General features: G+C 38.5%; 1 protein-coding gene across 1 annotated transcript in view; it reads right to left on the reverse strand.

The window, feature by feature from the left end:
• Positions 1-3,566: 3,566 nt before the first annotated feature.
• Positions 3,567-25,461, reverse strand: part of LOC136857721 (uncharacterized) — a 31,038-nt gene continuing 9,143 nt past the window's right edge. The window contains exon 2 of the mRNA XM_067136596.2: positions 3,567-5,668. Within this exon, the coding sequence (XP_066992697.2) occupies positions 4,417-5,668 (1,252 nt within the window). The 3' untranslated portion in view covers positions 3,567-4,416. The remainder of the gene's footprint in view (positions 5,669-25,461) is intronic.

Below are 25,461 nucleotides of genomic sequence, written 5' to 3' on the forward strand. Positions count from 1 at the left end.
TCATGGTTAAGAACGAAAGAATACTTTCAGTTTGTTGTATTTTTCAATGTGGACTGGTAATTTTATTAAGCGTAACGTAACCATTTCTAACCTGAAAGTCAGTTTGATAATAATATTTTTCAAGTGATTTACCACTTTTTAATTAAGTTCAGTGTTTGGCATTTCTTCTAAATGCGTGATGAATAAGTGTTTCCTGCATTTCGCAGTTTTGTTCCTTCAGAACGACGCAACGTAAGATCCTCGCGGATCGTGTTGTTGTTGGTTCCTTCTGAACAGCTGTTTTGGTGATGCACGTTTAGTATCGGGATTATTTTATCACTTAAGGGTGTCATGAATGACAAATACATGGTGGAATTTTATTTCAATTGTGAATGCTGCTGTTAACTCGTAGTGAACACCATGCTTTCCAATAACATTTCGCAACTATCCAAACCAACTGATAGTCAATTTGGTTCGATTAAGGGTCCATTCGGCGGGTGTTCCGTATCCGAAAGGGTATTCGACTGGTGGATAACCTTAATTGAGAGGAAATCAGGCATTCTACTTGTTGAAGGTCAGATTTCCCACGGATCGTGTGGATTAATGTGGATTAATTCTCAGTTATTGTTTGGATTAATGGGTGCCCGATTTTCAGGTTTTTCTTTTTCAGTTTTTCAGTTTCGCTGTCCACTAATTTATTACTTTCCCCGAAGCAACTCTTCGGTATTGTAAGAAATAAATCAACGCTATGCAATGTGACTGCGTTTGAAACATTCAATAATAAATAACTTATAAAATTTCTTTTCTCCAAGGATTTATATAAAATAATAATGTTTTTGTGCCAGTTTCGAATTTAATAATAGTTAGTAAGCACATATTTGCTCCTCACTTCATGTAGTTAGGCTCTCTTCTGAACCCCATCGTTTGGTTAAGATCGTGACCGAATTTCTTCCCGCAACGACACAAGATTTATGAGTTCAGTATTTCTCTACTGTAGCAGCTGTGGCCGACCAACGATGGAATAGTAAATCCAAGGGTTCAATGGCATCTTTCTTGGCATTTGATACACACTAGAGATGGGGAGATTCTGAACGAGTGATTCATAATGAACGAATCATTGCAATGAACGATTGAATCACGATTCACTGTATGAAGTGAATGGAAAGCTCAATCGAGAGATGGCAGCTGCAACTCGTTCCTTGGTTCCTCGTTCCTAGTTCGTTCTGATTCATATTGCCAAATCGGGCATCCACCATTTTTGAATCAATGACAACTTGTAAAGAACGACTCTGTTATTTTTTATTTAACCTGAACTAAAAGTCCGGTTCACAAGTCAAATAATCCTAACCTAACTTTACAGGATTGTTTTTTAACAATAAATTATCACGTCGTTTCAAGTCACACGCTTCACAGAATTGTAATATACACTCAAGTTCGAGCTCGCTGCGAAATATTACGTTAAGTTTACTTCAAGGTTCCCGTTCTCGTTCTCGTGAAGTACTGTGAAATAACGTGTATAACCAATTACACTTCGTATAACCATTGCCACCTAGGTGGCGTTGGTATAACACGGAAGCCTCCCCGTTCTCGTTCTCAGCCCTGACACAGATTTGTTTCCTATTATTGCACTGCCTACTACAGAGAGTGAGTGACCTGCCTAAATTTGCTATCTAGTGAGTGAGTTGTGAACCTAATGAAAATCGTAAGGAATGTTGTTGAGAACAACCGAAGTTCAAAAAAGCGAAATGTAATAGTTACTCTGTCACAGTTAATTATTTCACAGTCAGGTGATCACGTTTACATCTGGTTTCAGATAATTTTAAAATATTTCTTCACTAAAAAAGGAATTAAAAGTAAAGAACTGATGGTGAGCTGCTGTCAATATTCACTTTCGAATTGCCACAATAATGTTCATATTTACTATAAATTTCAAATTCGATTGTGGTATAGTTTCGAATGGTAGCTTTGAACAATGTACGTCACTTTCTTAAAATCACAGTTGAGCATCGGCAGTTCCTAACCTACTTCAGTTTGGAAATGATCAGTCGGACAGTGGTGTAGCATTTTACGACTATAACTTCTAAAAAAGGATATTACTCTTGTTAAAAAGCTAGCGATTACCCTCAACATTTCACTTCTTGTAACTTGTAAAGCAGTAGCAGTTATAAGGAACATAACGGAATGGTTCTTCTGAGTGCATTGTTTCGCTTTCGGCTCTCAGTCACGTGGCAATCAAATGAACGAATCATTTTGGTGAATCGTTCAAATGAATCGGTTCTACTAAATGAATCTCTAGTACACACAGTTCTTCAGCTGGTTCTATAAGGGCTAAGGATTAATAATAATAATAATAATAATAATAATAATAATAATAATAATAATAATAATAATAATAATAATAATAATAATAATAATAATAATAATATTATGACGTGAGGCGGCAAGTAACTTAGTGCACTCTTCTTAGTTGTTTCAATTGTTTGTTTGTTTGTTTGTTTGTTTGTTTGTTTGTTTGTTTGTTTGCTTGCTTATTTACGGTATCTCCTTTCCAAGTGGATAATTGTTTTGATTGTTGTTTTCCGTTTCGAGTGATAAGCCATCGCCTTTTTAAATAATGAGTGTTTCTCGTAAAAGTATGACAAGTTGTGAATTGTAGGCAGAACTCGACAAGAACTCTGACGATGACTTGTTAAGAGTTATCAGATTTCAGGAAAGGAACTATCGTAAATAAGGAAAAATCAATCAATCAATCAATCAATCAATCAATCAATCAATCAATCAATCAATCAATCAATCAATCAATCAATCAATCAATCAATCAATCAATCAATCAATCAATCAATCAATCAATCAATCAATCAATCAATCAATCAATCAATCAATCAATCAATCGATAAAAATGAGAAGAGTACACTATGTTACTTGCCGCCACACGTGGTTTGCTGTATGTTGAACAGTAGACTGCACAGCGCGGCGATAAGATTAGCGCTGGCTAGCGAGCGCGAGGTGGTGCTATGCGTTAGACGTGCTGCACTGTACTTGTACATATTTCGTGCTTTCGCTCTCATACTCAATCAAACTTTAATCTAACAGCCACGAAAGATCTTCAAGACAATATACCGTCATAATATTCATGTGTTAAAATATTTGGCCTACAGATATCCTTTTATTCCACTGACGAAATATCGCCAGCCGGTCTTTTTAGCCAGTGTGACCATTGACGATACATCGTCAGTTGGTCTTTCTCGCAAGGATTGTCACTGAAGATATATCGTCAGCTGGTCCGATAGGGTTTAAGAATGACAACAGACCCGTAATTTGAGATGTTTTACTTACGCTGACCACGCACTATACATTGACAAAAGTGCTCTCGTAACTGCTGACGTGAGGTCCACTTGAGAATTTCAACCGAGCGTAGCGAGCTAACCCTGACTCAGGGAGTGAAGTGTGTTGCCACAGAGAAGAAGGTAACAAACTACAGCTCCTTGCAAGATTTTTAATTAAAGAAGTCCGAATGTTTTATGTTTATTGGGAGTCAATGAGACCTCACGTGACCGGTTTAAGGATATAACAACATTAAAACAAGCAATGAAAAATCGTTATTTATTATTCAGAAGTCTTATATTAAATACATAACGGTACCTAAGATATTTATTATTTTGTACAAATGTAAATATTAATGGTAAATACTCCATAATTACGGATTGGCTGTTCATTAACTGTTGGTGGGACTCGTGATTCGAAGCCTGAAGAAATAGATCATAACATTATAGCTGCACTGAAAGATCAATTTGAGCCTAATGAAAATCTGTTTGATTAGAGTTCTATTTTATTTGACGAATCATTTACCGTCTAAGGTATCTGTTGCACATCGTAGAAGCACAATGAATTTTGATATTTCGATCATCGAAAGATGTAGGATGAAACTTAATTTGCCTTGTCTTAAATGTTAATGAGACTCTTGAGAACAAGATTGTTAATGAAGAACAGTTTCTCTACTTGGAAGAAAGCAGAGGTTCTCTAAACCAAATATAATTAAAATTGTCATTTTTGGGTCTTTGTATCCGTAGAGTCCCAAGTCTATATATTTTCATTGTAAAAACTGCAAGTGTTTAGCCGACAAATGAGGATTTCAGGGCAAATAACTTGTTGATGAAATGAGGAATTATTACCTGTATGTCAGTGCTAGTTCGACAGCCATACAATAGAATTAACAAGTACGTACTGAAAAATCCGCCAACTGTATATTTCTACGCGCAGGATAAACCGGGTAAAATATGGTAGGGAGAAAACTTTTTTATCATTGTTTTCATTTCAACTGATGAAATCTGTACCCCAGTACTCTACAATCCATTTTAGGAGTTTTAACACTATTGCAACTGAGCCATCGAAATTATTATAACACCATTCTGAACATATTAGGATAAAGGAAGGTTGCTAATCAAACACTCCCATTTTGTCAAAGTGAGGTAACATCTGCTGCAAAGCTTCTCTGAAACGAGGATTGTTTAGAGTCTTCTCCCAGGGAGACGTCTCTTCGTTGCTCATATCTTCCTCCGTGAGTTCAGCCATATCTGGAGCTTCTTCAGCATCCGCCACAACAACGGCGAGGACATTGCTAGCTGCAAATAATCCGTATATCGCTACTCTCTTCATTTCATTCTTCAAGTCTTGGAAACTGAACACGTCCGTACTACAGCCTAAAGCTGCAAGAGTCTCACAGAGCTGTGTGTGGTACATTTTCAACACTTCATCCAAATGTGATGCTCTCACCTCATTCTTGGAACTACTGTAAAGGAAATACGTTAAATCCATGGCAGGTGACCCTAAGAAAGATAACTGGAAGTCAACGAAGCGCACGTCAGTAGGTTCCCCCACGGACGAATATTTAAATAGGTAATTATTAATCCAGCAGTCTCCATGAGTTAAGACGTGAAATCCACCAGGTTGTGGTGTGCAAATATCCACCAATTTATCGGTGTATGTAGGTATGAGTTTCTCAAGTTTAGCTGCATACGTTTCAAAACCACTCCAGGTTTTAATGGCTTTTGAAAGAATCCTCGTTTGCGTTGGTAGGAATTTATCTATATTCTGTTGGTTTTTCCTACTAAACAAAACACAATCATACTGACTTAATATGTCTGGATTATGTTTATGAAGAGCTCCTGACATGCCATGTAGATGAGCTAGATTTCTCACCACAGTATAACAATGTTGAAGATCTAACATCACTTTTCTATTGGCCATTCTGAATCCTTGATATTTCAGATCTTCCAGAACTATAGTATCTGGGCGCGAAGTTTTAAAAGATTTAGAAGAAATGTATGGAATTTGATCACATTGAAATCTTTCCTCTGCAAACTTGTAGATAGCTGGCAAAGCGGATTGATAAATACTTAATTCTCTATCAAATACGCCCATGTCATTGACCAAGTTTCTGACAAAATCGCCATCAGGATATCCTTTAAGAATGAGGTGGTGGTTTTCAATATTTCCAGTATTCCCCCTCTTGTATTGGACTTCTACACGATAAATTATACTGAGATAATTTTCGCCCTTTCCGACTGCAAGTTGAATATCTTTATTAACAATGATTATTTCTTGAGCAGGATGAATGTTTCGAAGAACTTCTTGAAGAAGGATGTCTGTAATCCAACTGCCATCATCCCTTTCAACGATGTTGTTGGATCTGGAATAGAAATAAAATTATATTAGTGCAGCCAAACAGGGCATCGGAACGTTTGTTTAAACAGTTGGCTTTACAGGTTCACTTCTTTTGGATTATATACTATAGATCAGTGTTTCTCAGACTATTTAGTACTGGCAAGCCCCGTTTCATGGACGAACATTTCTACGGGTCTCTTCAGAGATATAATTGGAATCAAGGCCAAGTCGAATTTTGAATGAATATTTTAGTGAACATGAATTGCATGTATACATGATTATATTACTTATAGTCCCCAAAATTGAACAAGAATTTATTTTAAGTTATTTATTGTACTTTTGATAATTAGCCACAAGATTGAACACTCTAATGTTGATTTGCAATGTATCCTTTGCTCAATGTTTGTATCACCTTTAAATGGCTTCCTAATAGTTCAACGACTGGAGTCTCCGTATCGACCTGTCGCTGTTGAATACATCTTCTGATATTAACAGGGTGACCAACAATTAGTCGCTAAATTGGGAGTGAAAACCTTCCATTAACTTACTTTATGATGCCGCCGACTGATTACGAGTTAAAAGTAAACCCGTCTCCTCGTCCCGAGGTGGTGCAGTTCTTACCAGGCACACCCCTAATGCAGGTGACCTGCATGTGCCATTTAAACCATATACCAGCCCTCCTACCATTCATAAATACCTGGCAGTACCGGGAATCGAACAGAGGACTCCGAGGATGGCAGCTAATAGCGCTAAACCCTTACGCTACGGAGACGGACAGTGCGAGTTCATATGCACTCCGTGTTTCTGGGGCGCATCTTGATGGGAGGACGTGCATTCTTTCTATTGCAGAACGTCCGCAAATATATCGTCGTTGCCGGGACAAAACCTCCTATGTGATAATATTTTTGGAGATATACTGACCCGCAGCACATACATTATGAAGAGCGAGAATGCCTTGACAATATTCACACAATATTGCACCTTAGGTGACAGACCCTTACCGGCCAAAGTTCTAAGCTAAAATATTTTACATAGGAGGTTTTGTCCCGGCAGCGACGTTATGTTGCATCAACATAGGATGAGGGTTCTAGGATTTTAATAGTACCTAATGTTATTGACTTGATGTACCACTAACTAATTCTCCAGATTTTCAGAGACGCGAGTAACTGGAAATTTGATAAAACAGTCAGCTGTGTGGGAAACGACACAGGAAGAAACGTGATTGTAGCGGGCGATGTTAATTTATCAAATGCCAATTAGGAAGGTAATGCAAATCACAGAAAGCATGATCAACAATATTACATAAGTTAATCTGGGAAGGACAGCTGATTCAGAAAGTAATGGAACCAAACTACAGGGAAGAATATTCTGGACACGGTGCTGATAGAACTAGACGAGTTCTGTAGGGTATCTATCTGCATTGGTAGATGATGTATCACGAAGCCATTTTCGTCGTGTTTAAAAGTAAGTGTGATAGAAAGGAAGGTCGTAGAAGTAGGATTATTAGGCAGGAGCATATGATTGACATGAAAGGCCTGAGGGAGGTTTTGAAAAGTAATCATGAACGGTGTCAAATCTAATATTATAAAATAAGAGTTTTGTCTGTACATTGCTCAGAATTTGAAAAGAAAGTCGTATCTGTATCGGTCGTGTCAACAGTAATAAAGAAATACACTTTTAATTTTCCGTAATTTCTCTATGTATGTATGTATGTATGTATGTATGTATGTATGTACGCGCATCACGAGTACGCGGCTCAAAAGAACTTAATGAACATTGGTATGTAAAGTCGGGGAATAAGACGCTATAATCTAGCCCATAAATAATTTTATTCACGCTGAATGAAATGGTAGTTTAGAGGAAGGCCTAAAATTTAATTCTCAAATATTTATGTTATTGGTGATCCTATCGATACATATTACATAACTAGAAGTATATAGTATTACATTTCCGGTCATTTATGTCTTATTCATTTTTATCGTACCGGCTGTGATAACAGACATATTTATGAATTTGTATTTTTGTTGCTAAGTCCATATCAACTCTCAGCCACGAGAAAATGAGTAAACAGAATTTAATGCACATCGGTATGTAAAGTCGGAGAATAAGAAACTACAGCGTACGCTATAAATAATTTTATTCACCCTGATTGAAATGGTAGTTTAGGGGAGGTGATTATTGTTTTAAGAGGAAGGACAACTAGGCAACCATCCTCTATATAACAATAATCAGAGAGAAAAATGGAGGGAGCCAAACACTTCAAATAATGATCGGTCAATGAAAGACAAGGGCAACGAAGAGCGTTAAAATGAAAGACTCCCTAGGCCTCCATACGTAATGCTGTCGGGGTCAGAAAAGGACAGGAGTTGACCAAAGAAGGTCGGATAAGATAGATGAAAGTGAGAAGTCTGGCATAAGTGGAAGCAATGCCAGGACTAAGGTGAGGACCCCGTGGTCACCAAACTACCATTCCAATTTCAGATATTCTGGGGTCACATTTAGTTGCCCCTCACGGCAGACAGGTGATACCGTGGGTGTTATTCAACAACGCCCCCTACACCCACACACACAGAGGTACGAGTATAATACGAGAATTCATGAATTTAGACTTGTGCTGCTTAGTCGATATCAACGCCGAGCATTGCTGACATGGGAATATTGTTCAATCGTGTTAACTGGCGATGGTTTCCGTCATGACGGTCTTAAAGTGTAAAAACGCCTGGTCATCGGTCCATAGCGACAAGGAAAATTGTGAAGATGGTTATAAAAATGATATGTTGAAGAATAAGACTAGAGAAAGTCATGAAAGAAAGGAGAACTCCATTTACATTAGATGCACTAATATCACGGAGTCGGAAGAAATGTAAATGTGAAGGCCTACAATATAGAAAGCTCATAAAAATGAGCATGTTCTTCCTCTGGTTCATACATTTTCTGACACTACTGGTACGCAATACACTGTTTCATCTTAGTATTCCATCTGTTCAATCCCTACTGACAGGCACTGATTGGAATGAGCAATGTGCACACTTAATGGAATAATGGCAGAGGACTGTCCACGGCTGTCTGCAGGCTGGTCATTCCAGCTCTGGAACTTTGGACTGTTAGATCGGCAGCGTAGTACTGTTCGTTAAAAGTGAGAAAATGTGCTGTTTTTCATTTGGTCGAGTATTTCATATGATACCATTGCTATTAATTGCGACGTTATTACTGGCGTCAGTGTAATGACCTATGTTGACTGCACTTGGGAAAACAACAATGTCTTTCTGAGGATGTACAAAGGCAGGTGGAGAGTAAGTATCTGCCGTTACAATGAAAACTGCCAACTCGATTCTAACTGGCAGTAGGCAAGATAGCTGCCATTACACCGAAAATTCCCTAACACAGACTTCACACGAGGAAAGACGTACGGTGACTTCCCCGTCGTGTTTCTGGGGTAACGTTAAGAGCTATGCAATTTCATATAATCTTACTCACAACGTGTTCACTACTTAACTTACTAATTCTACACTGTATACAGAATTTTAAGGAAAGTTAGAGATTGGAATAACTTACCAAGGGAGATGTTCAATAAATTTCCAATTTCTTAGAAATCATTTAAGAAAATGCTAGGAGAAAAACAGATAGGGAATCTGCCACCTGGGAGACTGCCCTAAATACAGATCAGTAGTTTTGTTGTGAATTCCGTAGCGAAGCACGGGTACATCATCCAGTGGTAAATAAAATTTTAAAACGCACTATGGAATTGGTTTGAAACTATTGTTGAGGAATGTTAAAACAAATGAAGGTGGTAAGGATTGGTAAAACTCACTATATTATAAAGTAAAGAGAATAAGAAGTTTTTGCGGGTTGGAGAGAAATAGAGTTAGGAATGTTTGTGGAAGTAAGGAGAAATTGAAATAACACACTGTAGTAGAAAATTGAATCTGGCGAAGAAATCAGCTTAAGATACTATGATAGCTAGTATAATTGTCAGTCCGTACGAGTTTTAGTGACAAAATAGAACGGTATATGTAGGTGCTTCAAGGCAGAAAGAGTTTCCAAGGACATTCCAGGAATCATAAATTAATAAGAGGAGTGTACATAGTGTTATTCAAATAAGTTGTCCACTTCAAATATTTTCTGATCCGTTAAATATAAAGACACTTTTTAGAGGAATATTGTTGATATACACGTATATATCTCCCTTATCACGAGCGGGCACCGCATTTCGGAGTTACAAAACTTTTGTTTCATTGACGTTGAATCGGAAAGAGACGAGATAACACAGTGCTTGCAATACATCAATTGCCCCTCTCGAGAGTACATAACACATGAAATGAAATCCCAACTTCAAAATCCAATGAATGACACGGTCATTGGAAAACAAAGGATGCAAAAATTAACGAATAACGATATTTTTGGGCTCTTTGGTCCTCCTTAAAGCCAATGTCGATGTACATACAACAGACAGCGGTCGAGTAGAGAATAAATTATCACTGGTATGTTAGCATACACCGCTGCTTTGACAATGTAGTGCAGGTATTTTTATTTTCAGTATCATTATTTCATTCCTCTCTTTTCAACCACTTCCATCGCGCAGGGAAATGTACAGTCGGTCAAAAAGTGGTTGGCAATAGGCCTGTGTGTGTCTATCAACAAGCCGTCAGTCACGAGTATCACAGTCAGAGGTACATCGCTTTCTACCTAATGTGTACACGTATGCAACCCTTTAATATCTCCAAAATTACTCGTTGGATTTGCAAAATGAACACATTTCTGAACTTGTCCCTCGATTCTTAGTTGTTGGGTGAAATTAATATAATCCCATTTAAGGAAACAATGTTGCTACCGGTTTCTTCGTAATTACGTATGTGATGGAGACGAAGTAAACAGTATTGTATGAGCCCCTCATAACGATTTAAGAAATGGAAACAGTAAGTCTATATCTTTAACGGATCAGAAGATATTTGAGATATGTGAGGATTTACAAAGGGCAGATGTATGCCCTCAGCATAATGTAAAGACAGTTGGTTACAAGGCTAATGTTCAGGTAGAGGAGGTGACTAACTAATTAAATTTACCTATGATAAAAAGACATTTACGATAAGACATAAATTTGAAAACTAGGAAAGCAGTTGGAATAGATTAAATTTCTGGGGATATACTAAAGGCAATTTTTTCGAATATAGTACCATATCTGAAGTACTCATTTGGTTACCTTGTAGCTAGTAATCATCATATTTTATTACCTTTCTGCCTATATCTGTAAACTTATATTTTCACATAACATTCTAACTACACTATTATCTGTATATTTTGGTAGACCCACTGTTATTCTCCATAACTGATTACGTATTATATCTAGTTCTATTGTATCTACTTCAGTGTCCCGTACTTGTGCCCCTTATAATGTTCTTGATTTAACAAGCTCTTTTTTTTTTGCGATTGGTTTTACGTCGAACCGACACAGATAGGTCTTATGGCGACGTTAGGTCAGGAAATGCCTTTGGAGTGGGAAGGAAGCGGCCTTGGCCTTAATTAAGGTACACCCCCAGCATTTGCCCGGTGTGAAAATGGGAAACCACGCAAAACCATCTTCAGGGCTGCCGACAGTAAGGTTCGAGCCCACTATCTCCCGGATGCAAGCTCATAGCTGCGCGCCCCTAACCACACGGCAGAGTATATTCAGCATTTGTCATCTTCCTCTCCAAATATGTTGTGCTGGATAGAGCGGCCAACCCTCTCATTTTAGTTCGTCTTATTTTTCATTCCATGCCACTAGATGTTAGATTAATTCCTAAGTATTTTATTGACAAATTCTAATTATATACATCTAAACACTGCCTGTTTTCTTTAATTTTTTTCCTATTTTACGTACCATTACTTTTGCTTTCTTAGTGTTAATTTTAAAATTCCTTTTCCTGCGATATTAAGCAGTTTTTGTAATATTGCTTTGCATACCGGCTGATGTTAGAGAGCAGAAGGATGTCGTCTGCGCAAACCAGACCAGGAATTTCTTTTTTGTTCATACACAGGAGTGTCCTTTCCTCCTACCCTTCACTATATAAAACGTCGTTAGTAATATATTTGAATAATATTGATCTTAATGTACATCCCTGCTTTATTCCAATATTTGAATATCTCTCTCCTACGGTCAAGTTATCTTTTACTTCAATCGTAGATATCCTCTCTGTATATAGTTAGTCTATGGAAATAATCATTCTGACACCCGTATTCCAACAAAACTTCACAGTGGCAGCACATCTGCTGACCAATTTAAAAGCTTTCTGTAAGTCTACAGCTGTAATGTATAATTTACCACCCATTTTATTATTCTTTTTGCTAATATCATGGTATGAATCTTAATAAGTAACTCATGTCCAACAAAGTATTATTTGTATTAGATATTTTTCCCTTTGTTTTGTATGTTTGTATGTTTTGTATGTAGGACATAATATGTCCTTCTTGCCTAAATGTTGAGATTTTCCTAGGATCAAAAATGTTTTTAAATATTTTAGTCTGAAGTTATATTTTCCCGCGTTAACTTAATATAACTTTAAAGCTTTTCAGTCTGCGACAACACTAATTATAACATTTATAACATACTACGAGCCTGTTGGCACGAAGCTAGGTCGTAGTCGGAAAGGGATGCTGCCCCTATCACTTGGATTAGAATGGCATCACTTGAAGGGCTTCCCAGGGTACAGTATGTGTTTAAGTTTTATTATTATTATTAATGTTGTTGTTATTATTGTTATTATTATTCCCACATTCTGGTGGCGTCGTGGTTACTAACTGTGTCCCTCGTGTGAATTTACCCCTCTTTTGTGGCTGGATGCCCTTCCTCGTCCAAAACTTATATGGAGGGTATATTCACTATTGGGTGTTTCTGCGATGGTGTTGTGCTTGCATGAAGTGGAGTGTATTTGGAGAACACAACAGCCAGTCCCCGATTTAGAGGAATTAACCAGGTAGGTTAACATTTCTGACCAGCCAGTAATTGAACCTGGGACCCTCTGTAGTTCTGAAGGCCTCGACGTTGACCTTGCAGGAGCCGGACCCTCTGAACTTGCTTAATTACATTTTTAAAAAACAGTCACGTGACTACTGTTGGGAGATCAGAAGAATGCACATGCCCGGTGAGGCACGGGGCGAAGGGGATCCCACCAGCAGAGCCAGTGACGCAATGGTTACCATAGCAACTCCGCTACTACCCAGGAGACTTTATATTATCTTCTACTGGCAGCTCTTCACTCTTGTCAGTTGTAATTCAGCAAACTGCAAAGTGTGAGTCAATGCTTTCGTGTAGCAGATAAGAGCAGATAAGAGCCGATCGGTCTGGGCAAAAGAGGAAGTTCGTGCTTGCAGGCCACATTCCGGCGGAGCGCGTTGCCTTTACACGTGGATATAGGCGTAGTTGATTGGAGAAGCAACCGCCGCACTCACTCGACTGTATGCGAGCTCGAAGAAAAGTAGTACGTGGCATTAACTTTATTTTATTTTATTTTATTTTAGTTTATTACATTTAGAGAGTTTGTAAGAGTACGTAATCAAATTAAAATGTGGTTGTCATATATACCGGTATATATGTTTTTTAATATAAAAGAGAGATTAAATAACGAGAAATGAAGGCACAAGCCATGGTGTATTACAGGAAGTCTTCGCATAGTGAGGGAAAGCCCCAAGTTGTACAGCGTTGAGATAAGGTGTTGCGTGTTGCAGCAGCAGTCAGTGTCAGTATTCATAGTGAGAGAAATGGAGCAAGATGTAGGACCATCGCATGTAGTGAAGCACAAAAGAGGAAAACCCTTCAGAAGTGACCATAGGCAGTGCATTGTGAATGTGTTCAATAAAGTAAGTGAACAGAATCCAGGTTTAGTCGTTTATTCAGAAGTTCAGATATTCGCACTGTTGTCGTATGCGATGCGGAGCCCTGTACATCCGAACACGAGGCGTTGACGGGGTGGAGGTCGGTACTACACGCTCAGCGAATCATAACTCTTTCTTTGGTGGAGGCGTGGACATACCATGTTTACATCAGGATTATGCTCTCCTGAAAAGACTTATCGTATAGTGGCGTAACTAGTTGCTCTGGCGAGTCACGCAACTGAGCAACTAGTCGCCGGCCATCATCTGAGCCGGCAACTGCTCTGGCTCATGCTCAAATGCATGACAGGGCATTGCAGTAAATGTAACCTATAAGCCGTGGGCGACTAGTGGTGCAATTAGTCGCCGATGTACCTGCGCGCGCATGCGGAACATCACTCGAGCTTGTACTCTCTACTCTAGTGTTGGCTACTGAGTGTATGATTCGACGCAGTGTATCGATTCATTCAAGTATCGGAGCGAATCGATTCACAGGAACGGCGAGCTCATGGCACACGATTCAGTTGACTCGCAGCAGACAGTGCTGAGTGGCGCACTCAGGCTCACTACCGGGACACTGGACATTGGCGGGGAGCCGAACTTCCGCTGCGGCGAGACATACAGAGCCATGATACACTGAAAGAAACGTACGCAGTCACGGATCAGTGAGATACAATGGCACACCCGGTTCATTATCGGTACACTGGACATTGGCGGGGAGCCGACCTTCCACTGCAGCGAGACATACAGAGCCATAGCACACTGAGAGAATCATACGCTCTAACGGACTCTCAAGGTCAGCTCATTTGAAAAACCCACTTTCATTCTCCGTCCTCTTCTTACAGGGAGGTTTAAATAATAGATGGATTTATATGCAGTGTTAGAAAAGGTAGGTAGTCAAAACATAATTCCAAAGTACCTAGTTTGTAAGTAGGTAGGCTATTAGGTTATTATATTTACCGTGTTAGTTTAATGAATCAGTATTTTTAAAACTAGTTGACATTCGACAATTAATTTAACTCAACTCTCTAGCCTACCCACCTGGCTGAGTGGCTCAGACGGTTGAGGCGCTGGCCTTCTCACACGAACTTGGCAGGGTGGACCCTGGCTCAGTTCAGTGGTATTTGAAGGTGCTCAAATACTTCAGCCTCGTGTCGGTAGATTTACTGGCACGTAAAATAACCCTTGCGGGACTAAATCCCGGCATCTCGGCGTCTCCGAAAACCGTAAAAGTAGTTAGTGGGACGTAAAGCCAATAACATTATTATCTAGCCTACCCTATGCCTATGTTCATGCTCATGACCACTCGAAGTTGCCTGTTTTATATTGAGAAAAACCGTCCGGTATTCTCTCAGTTCGTATGTCGCCATCATTGCACAATACTTCAGTAATCAAATCACGAGATCACTGGTGTACGTGGACAGTTAGTGAGCTGACTGATGCAATAGCTTAAATAAAATGCTGTTTAATCAGAAAACCAGTGGGCTACTGTACATCTCGTGTAGCCTATACAAAATATGACGATTTAAAAAATCCTCTACTAATAGAAAAAGACATTTTCAAAGACGACCGAGATAGCTGGCCGTGCGTTTACGGTCGCGTAACAATGAGTTTGCAGTCGGGGAATTGTGGGTTCGAATCCTCCCATCGGCAGCCGTGAAGATGGTTTTTCGTGGTTTCGCATTTTCACACCAAGCAAATGCTGGTGCTTTACCTTAATTAAGGCAAATTATTTTATTTATATTTAATATGTAGGCTACTTATTGTGGACACAGGTATTTTTACATCTAATTCTGTATATATAATAGAGTTGTGACTTTCAGAGAACTGTGGAAAACCATAAGGTAGTGAATAAAATTTGAGTTATGCTAATCATTATTATTATTAATTAAACTACCTAAGTTTTGTGCTGTAATATAATAAGCGTGTATAGTACTGCACAAGTAGGTCCTACCTATTTTTTTCCCTGCATTTCAATTTTTAACTATGTATTTTGTATTGTGTACTAGCCGTGAATATAATGCAATTTCCAGTTCTTTGAAATCATTTAAGAAAAGACTAGGCAAACAATATTGATTGGGAATCTTCCAGTTGGACGACAGCTCTAAATGCAGATCATTGATGATTGTGTGTACAAATATTTTTCATCTAACTCTATATACTTATTTAATGGAGCTGTCTCAAAACCTGATGCAAAGACGTGCCTGCAAGATAAACGTGAATCTGAAAGCAAGATGGCACATAGGAAAGCAGTTCGTAGAATGAAGACCAGATGGCAGCATCAAGCATTGAATGTGAATCGACTCACAGTATCTTTTCAGTAACGTGAACGGAATCAAATGAACCGATTCAGTAAAATTAATGGAATATCCCATCTCTACCCCACCCATTTATTACATTAACTTGTTGGTAGTGGAGTGAATAATTTACTCTTTCATGTGCATTACCATATTGTGATAGTTCTTTTAATGAACATGGAAACATCAAATAACCTAGCACAACAAATGAAGGAGATGACAAAAGTGTTTGAAAGTCGAATATTTATGGAACAAGTGGCTGTGCGGTTTGGATCACGTTATCTATCCGCTTGCATTCGGGAGATAGTGGGTTTGACCCCACTCTCGGCAGCCTTGAAGATGGCTTTCCGCGATTTCCCGTTTTCAAACCAGGCAAATGCTGGGGCTGTACCTTAATTAAGGTCACTATCGCGTCCTTACCACGCCTAGCCTTTTCCTATCCCACCGCCGCCATAAAACCTATCTGTGCCGGTGCGACGTAAAGCAGATGGTAAAAAAAAAGAAATAAAGAAAAAATAAGAAAGAAAGTCGCATAAATACTGAAGAATTAATTTTTGAGGTTGAAAGGAAACCGGCCATTTGACATTCGAGCATTGAAACTTCCCAGAAAAAGTAGAAAAACTGAATTCTTGGAAGAGCATTTGAAAGAACTTCATTCCAGAATTCGAAGAGAAACCTCTGGGCGAGAAGAGTGTTGTAGGTAATTTTTATACTACTTGTACTACTAAATGTAAAATGTGTAATATTTATAAAAATTCCATATCATTTAAATAAGTACCATTGTTTCTTTGTCTTACTTTATTAGTGAATTATAGCTGGATTATAGCTCAGATGGATTCGGTATTTTGAAGAGCAAATAACTTTTTCCAGACTTGAACTTTTATTTAGAAAAATCTTTAATATTATTGACACAAGGTTTTTTTTTCATTATTTTATAAGAAAGAACACTTAACATTAATTAAAGTTGTACAATAAACATAAGTTGTTCGTTTTATCTACCTTATTTACTGCTAGTTACTAAAATTATTTTCATCGCAAAGTAAATATTTTTAAAGAAATAATATTAACTAACATTCATGTTCTTCTAATTAGAATTATTTTAAATATATTTCGTTAGGAAGAATTAGTTAACGCGCAACAACTATGACACCGTTTTGGCACGCATATTATTGTAATTATTATTGCTGTGTTATCTATCAGTTCTCTGAAGGACGAGATAACATTACGTTTCTTCAATAACACTTTGTTGATTTACACTTCACTACTCATTATTGACCTGCGATAAGAAAACTGATCCTTTCATCATATAAAAGTTAAAGCGAGAAGGAAGCTTATCGTAAACATGTATGAATTCCTAAATTCCGTACTCGTTATTAACGTTAGAAATGTATTCTTCCTTCGGATCTCCAGCAAAGAAACTAGACCGGTTGTGTAACTACAGGGTGGTTCATATAGGCTAACAGCGGGTGGATTTTATACTGTCTTCTTTCTGTTTGGTGCTAGCTACAAAAATGCAATAAGTTTCTAAATATCCAGTATCTGTTTGAGAATTCCTACCCTCAAAGTAGAAGCTGGATAAGATCTCCTACTACCCTACAGACACGTCCTTACCTGTCGTTGCACTTTTCTGGTACTTAGCTGCAGTACCTCTGGATCTATCGACAGTATTCTTCTTCAAATCGCCGATTGTTCTTGGCCAATTACGAAAAACTCCATTTGTTTTACAACTTGCTTTACGTCGCACCGACACAGATAGGTCTTTTGGCGACGATGGGACAGGAAAGGTGTAGGAGTGGAAAAGAAGCGGTCGTGGCCTTAATTAAGGTACAGCCCGAGGATTCGCCTGGTGTGAAAATGGGAAATTACGGAAAAAACATTTTCAGGGCTGCCGACAATGGGGTTCGAATCCATTATCTCAACCTCAAGTTTTAAGGTAACCCCCCAAAAAAGTATCTGGTGGCATGAGATCGGTGATCTGGTAGGCCATAACGTCTGTGAAATATTTCTGCCGATCATCAAAAAACTTTCAGTTTGACACGTGGTGTAAAAATTATTCTCCTGAAACTAACGGCGGTAATAATTTACGGGGACACTGCGTTAGACGGGCCCGGACATCTTCCATTGTGTTTCGCGGACGACATGTGCCTGCTTGTCAGCAGTGTTGCCAATTTAGCCATTTTATAGCTAGTTCTAGCTATTTTGATAAGTAATTTGCTACAAAATTTTGAGTTAAGCAAATAGCTACATTTCTACCTTTAATTTTCGTTACGTTAGCTAATTTGGCTATCTCACTTTTTAATGTTTATCTTTAGTATATAAGGTTTTTTTTTTAATATTCGCGGAGAATGACATACGAGTCATAGTGCATGTTCAACTTCTAGGCGACCTAGGTGTTAATATAAGGAAAGACCTTCATTAGGGCAATAACATAAATGGGATTGTAAATAAAGGTTAGCCTATAGATCTCTGCACATGGTTATGAGGGTGTTTAGAGGCATACAAGGAGAGGGCATACAAGTCTCTGGTAAGACCACAAATAGAGTATGGTTCTAGAGTATGGGACCCTCACCAGGATTACTTATTCAAGAACAGAAAAAAAATTCAAAGAAAAGCAGCTCGATTTGTTCTGTATTTCCGTCGAAAGAGTAGCGTTACAAAAATGTTGCAAAGTTTGGGCTTGGAAGACTTGGGGCGAAGAAGACGAGCTGCTCGACTAAGTGGTATGTTCCGAGTTGTCAGTGGAGATATGGCCTGGAATGACATTAGTAGACGAATAAGTTTGAGTGGTGTCTTTAAAAGTAGGAAAGATCACAATATGAAGATAAAGTTGGAATTCAAGAGGACAAATTGGGCAAATATTCGTTTATAGGAAGGGGAGTTAGGGATTGGTATAATTTACCAAGGGAGATGTTCAATAAATTTCCAATTTCTTTGAAATCATCCAAGAAAATGCCACCTGGCCGACTGCCCTAAATGCAGAACAGTAGTGATTGATTGACCTTTGATGAAATGGGGAAACGGTTATTAATTACAACAATCACTACACTATGGTCTCAGCACTACATTGCGTCATTACAGGCTATCATTCAGTCAGCCCTGTTGATAGATTTCTTAACTCGGAAGTGTATAAACTTAAATGGGGTGAATGTGATTCCTACAGCAAGAGTTGACCCATTCGTCACCTCAGTTGAAGGTTGTTTTGACCCAAAACCACACCTTTGTTCTGATTTTGAGTCAGCTGTAAATAAACACAGGCATAGCATCACAACCGACATAAGTTTAACAGTCGCTAAAGATGTACAAATTTTAGTTACACGGGCCGTGAATGTCTAAATGATAATATATGTACAAATTTTACTGTAAAATTGATCGATGAACTGAGGTCACGCCTTCCACACTATTTACATACTATGAAAATGAAAAGTATGTTTTCTGTTTGGAATCCCTGAAAGTACTGAAACCTACAATTGTTGATATCGCACGTGACCTTGGTGTAACTTCTGAAAACATGGAACACTATCACTCAAGCCAAAAGGGGAAAGTACTTCTAAAACAATGGAGCTTTGGGTTGAGCTAGATAAATACAGGAATGCTAGTAGAGAAAGTCATCCTTGGCATTTTCTATATTAATTCTACTATAATCTAATGCTGATGTAGGGCGTGTCTTTAGTTAAATTGATACAGTCAAATCAAAATCAAGAAACAGAAAGATGACACAAACATTGGATGCCTTTCTGCTTGTACGTTTTGGCCTCAAAAGAACCAATAGCTGTTGCTATTCATATAAATTCCCCATGGGTGTGCTTAAAATAATTGGACCGAACTCGATAGCTGCAGTCGCTTAAGTGCGGCCAGTATCCAGTATTCGGGAGATAGTGGGTTCGAAACCCACTGTCGGCAGCCCTGAAAGTGGTTTTCCGTGGTTTCCTACTTTAACACCAGGAAAATGTTGGGGCTTACCTTAATTAAGGCACACTCCTAGCCCTTTCCTGTCACATCGTCGCCATAAGACCTATCTGTGTCGGTGCGAAAGCAACTTGTAAAAAAAAAAAAAATTGGCACCGCAGCAGCATACTCTTCCGTACGCGCTTCTAATACTGCTGCTTGTACTTTCTGCTCCCTCTACCAGTGCCATTGGAGATGAAGAGCAGACGAGGAGGCCATATTTTTTAATAATTAAGAGATTTCATCTGGCCTCTTTTTCAAGCTATTTTCGTCTATAATTTTAGCCATTTTAGCTATAATTGTAATACAGTTTAGCTACTTCTGTGTTTTAGTTGGTAACACTGCTTGCGAGTATCGCTTATTATGTTGTTTCCGACTTGCTAAGACCAAGAATTAGTCCCTTTCTTCCTAGGAATGCGTGCACTATACCTTCGGAACGTCCTTCATGCAGCAGTGATGGATTTCGATATCGAAATGTTGGGGCAAGAAATAGTAACGCATCGACTATGGCGACACCACTCGGATATTTCACAGAACTAAACTCCCATAGTTCCAGTATCATTCAAACAAACACCACCAGATTTCCTCTGGTATGAGCAAAAATATACTACCCATTTTATATGGAACTCACTGTATAAGCATCATTAAGTCGATCATAATATACAGGGAGTGAAAAACAAGAGAGCGATATAATATAATTGTATAATACCTTGTTTGGCATACAGGGTGGCCCACTTGAATTTTTCATCTCAGATATCTTCTGACTATTTGAAAACAGCGTTAGGCGGTTTAAACGAAAAAATAAATAAAAATAAACAATTAGGAACACATGAAGATACTTAAATGTGTGTCCTGTGCTTTAATACGTACCGAGCATACACAGCTGGTCGTAGGCAGTCACATTCAGTGATGCACGAGCACATTCAGATGTAGAGCTATGGCGGGAGGAGTATTTTTTTTTTTTTTTTTTTGTTAGTTGCTTTACGTCGCACCGACACAGATAGGTCTTATGGCGACGGATGGGACAGGGAAGAGCTAGGAGTGGGAAGGAAGCGGCCGTGGCCTTAATTAAGGTACAGCCCCAGCATTTGCCTGGTGTGAAAATGGGAAACCACGGAAAACCATTTTCAGGGCTGCCGATAGTGGGGTTCGAACCTACTATCTCCCGAATACTGGATACTGGCCGCACTTAAGCGACTGCAGCTATCGAGCTCGGTTGGAGGAGTATTGATGCGTGGATGTTTTCAAATCTGGCGCCAGCATGTTGAACGTCGAAGACATAGGGAGGTGTATGCTTCAGATCCACCTTGTATATTCTCTCCTCGGTAACATCAACACAAGCTATGACTCATACATCCTCCTTGTCTTCTAGACCTACGGACTACTAACTCCTGACGGCGCCGCTGAAGAACGTTTATCGTCCCTTCAACTACTGTCGTCCTCAATGGACTCCAGAATGCTGACATATTACCAGGCAAACGGGTTTTCAAGAAATTCCTATTTTAGGGCGCTCCGCCAGCCGACTGCGTCACGATTCGCTATCTAAAGTAGCGGCGATTGGGAATTAAAAGTGCGGGGGGCAAAAAAAAAAAATACAGACAAAAACAGTACACGGGTTTGTAGGATATAGCCGACTGGGGGTTTATATAAATCAAAACTGAAAAAGAAAAACCTACAAATTGGTAAGTTTTTTATGCTCTCTGAGCTAATTTCGACAGAGAGGTAAAGGATGACAGTTTACCAATTTCAGTGCGGTAATAAGAGGTTCTTGAGATTTTGATTCAATTCTAAACTGTACAGTAAAACTTTCACGAAAGTAACAAAATTGCTCATTTATTACATTTAGAAAAAGTATAGTGTGATTATACAATTATTCTCTATTTGGCTACACAATAAAAGACTAACAGACACTAAAGAGATTGCCAGACTAACGAATGCACGCGGCAAGCGGGTGAACCGTACCTCAGTGTTAGTGATCTTGAAAAAAACTGCTACTCTTCCTCACAGCACATCCGAACTCTCCGCTACTTGCTATGGTGCTATAGAAATCGGTTAGCCGGGACAAACGACATTTTGTGCGTATTTCCGCCAAGAATTTTGTTAATAATTAAATTAAATAAAGGAAAGAATTATTTGATAAGGCAACAGGGCTTGAACAAATTTCTTTTTTAATAATTCCTATAATTCCTAGTTTCGGACGGCTAAAGTGGAATAAAAATGTAATATTTTCTCCAGAAAGTGGAGGGGCGAGTGCCCCTCTCGACCGCCCCCCCCCCCCCCCGCACCTAGTCGTTGCTACTGGATTCCTAGCTCTAAGAATTGAAGACAAGCAACAGCCGGACGAATGGGCGTGAGTGATTGATGTTTCAGTTTATGAGCCACTGGCATAGAGGATAAGAAGAGAGAATGGGAAACTAGACTCTTGAACTGTTGTTTTCAGGGGTTAGGCCTTCACCGCCAATCCCTTGTTCTTAATGTGTGTGGAGATTTTTCTCTAATAACCCATGTCAATGTGATTTATGTAGAGGTAAGTGTATTTATAATATTAACTGAGGCCACAACAGGGAAGGACGCAGTCGTGATCTGTATGTACGGTACTGTACCCGCGCATAGCCTGAGTCCCAACCAGCATTTATCTCGGGGAGTGTTACGGTCCGAATCTATCGCAACTAATAAACAATTTAAAAAAATTTATGAAGATATAAGATCTTCAATTAAATGTATGGGCGCCATCCAATCAGTACTACAGGGTTGAACGGGACACTCTAATCATTAACTTTAAGACTCATTATAAAAAAAATAAAAAATTATATCAAATCAGATCAAAGGGAAAAATCTGAAGGCTCCGTCCTAGGAATGGGGACGGATATTTAAACGGTCACCAAGGGTTTACTATTCTACAAGAACAAGAAGCTGGAACTGTTTCCTTGCAAATGCTAAAGGAGCATTTTATTTAAGTAAACAAAATAATTTTTTACACACAACCAAAATCTGTTGATCCTTAATTTGCCGGTATTGGTAAATTATTCCTGAAACTTTTTACACAATATTTTACACTTTTGACTACCCATCCATTTGGGTGGTGGAACCGTTGAGATCTGAAGGTATCAGATTTACCCTCGTTAACACAATGACCATTGATGGTCACGGACCAATTACCTGTTGACCAAGTGGGCGCGATCACATGACCCCTGTCATTGCCTCCACTTTTATTGAGATGAGACCAACCCAGGAAACTACAAACTCTCCCCGGGTTCCTAACCAAGATATGCTAATCGTTAACTGAAGGAAACAACAAAGCGACTCTAACCTAATGGTTCAGATGTAGGGATTTGCCTTCATATTACAAGTATTAACTTATTATTTACAACAACGTGACATTATTACGTTAATTCGCCAGCTGACTTCCCTAGTATCATTCATCATCACCATCCGAAATAATAATAAAAAACAAAAAATATTATTATTATTATTATTAACATTATTATTAATAGTGGAGATCGTGATTATCGTAACCCGTAATCATCCTCGCTCTAATACTTCAACTTCTCGCTCTTATTATTCTCATCTGAAATAAAAAAGTAGCTTCTTTTTTATACTTCAAATATTATTATTATTATTATTATTATTATTATTATTATTATTATTATTATTATTATTAAAGTAGTTTGAAAATTTCAATATTTTCAATTCCCACCATCATTATTGTGTTCATAAATAAAAATAAAAAAAATCTTTTTCTGAGTCTTCAAATATTATTATTAAAGTTGTTTGAAAATTTATTTTTTTATTTCCCATCTTTAGAACTTAGTCACATATTTATATTAACCCCCAAATATGAACCACCCAGATCCGATTTCACATCGGTCGGGACATAATAACGCTATTTGAACCCGCAAACTTATTGTCGTACTGTCGTTAATTCATGGAGACCATGTCCTCCTAAGACAAATCTCAAATCCCATAACACCTCGCAGTTGGGCAACTACATCCAATCTCTGCAAGTGCTAAATTATTCTATCCATTTTCTTTTTGAAGTCCATTTTTTTGGAACTCGTCAAACATTTAATTAATTAACCGTCGATGCGTGGACTCTAATCTGCCACTCATAACACCGGTCTCGGCATACGACCTCAATGTCGGCCTTAAGATCCACCTATTTCTTCATCAACATCAGTACAATTCACTATCATCTCGTGCCGGATTTCCGTCCCGCACGACTTCCGATCTCAAAAATGGGCTCAAACCACTCTGGGCTTTCAACATATCGTGACCACCCTATATATGTGCCTCTATCACTTCTAAACAAATATTTTTGATTATTATGGAGTCCAAAAAACCGTTAAATCAACAATTAAGGTAATCCTATTTACTGCCCGAATCAAATATTCACTCTACATGTTATCTCCACATTGAAATTACTTTAACTTGCAATGATTCCATCAACTTAGGCCCGTGCCATTGTTCACAAAGCATTGAAATAAACACGCATTTACACATTACCCGTGTTCATTTATCACTCCGATGCTTTTACTGATTATTATGTTTCTGTCCACTGGCGGACTTAGCTGCACGAATAATAATCGATATTTTTAGAGAATTCAATGGACTTCATTTCGTCCCACAAGAACAAAAATCACTCGGCAACCCTCTACCTCTGGATACTCCTACAACATGCCTTAATATCTATAAAGTTTCCGATAACGGAAAACACATTTGAGCACTTATAAAATGAATATTTATCTTATCTTTACGTAAAACGTGCTCTGTATAATTTCAAACAATTCAAGCACTTGAATAAACAAATCAACCCTACTCTACTCTGTTAAATAATCAAAATTATGATGAGTGCTTGATCTAATTATGTACATATTAATTTGTCCCTTTGTCTATCTATCTTTGAATTTCTACGAGCCGGAAACGGCTCGTTTCACAATCAAGTTATCATAATGAAGGAATATGATTTCCTCCCGCTAACGATAGCAATCTACAAATGTATGTCAGTGGTTACTCATCTCAGCCTGTAGTTTGCTAAACTGGACGAGGAGCATAGCCCCCGTTCCAGCCTAGCCCTGCATTCTATTGGTTTTCATGGCAGCTTGAAGATGTAATCCAATGCACTTTTTAGATTTACACATATTAATTTTCAAGTTTTAAAATTTTAATATTTTAATAAATTTACACACACTAATATTGAACTGAAACTTTACACTTACGGCCCTTTATCTGGCCCACTTAATGTAAATATACATTCTCCATTCCTTTTCCGGATACTAGGAACATGGGATACCTCGGGATCCCCTTTTACAACGGCCCTGGCGCGCACTCGATTTCCCGTCGCATATTCGCGCAGCTGACCAGGTATCAGTTGATGATTGATTGCTTACTGGGTGAAATACGTCGAACACCCGTGATCGTTCTCACACCACGTACTCCCTAATTTATTTTGTGGAATCTCACACTCCTATCCGTAGGTTTTAATTTAATGAGTTCTGTAAATATTGGAACTCTTCCTGCTGTTCAAGACTGTAATATGAACTACTTAACGTCACGAATCACTCTGCTACGTAACATTCTAACACTTCGAATACTACTGCACGAGTAAATACACACATGCTCCCTGGCGTAGTACCGGCAAGGAATCTTCACAAGTAAGGTACGCACCCCTGGCGTGGTAACAGCCCGAACACATTATCAGAAGATAGTAAGACCGTCTCCACGACAATAT

This window comes from Anabrus simplex, chromosome 1, assembly GCF_040414725.1.
Source record: "Anabrus simplex isolate iqAnaSimp1 chromosome 1, ASM4041472v1, whole genome shotgun sequence".
Lineage (NCBI taxonomy): Eukaryota > Metazoa > Arthropoda > Insecta > Orthoptera > Tettigoniidae > Anabrus > Anabrus simplex.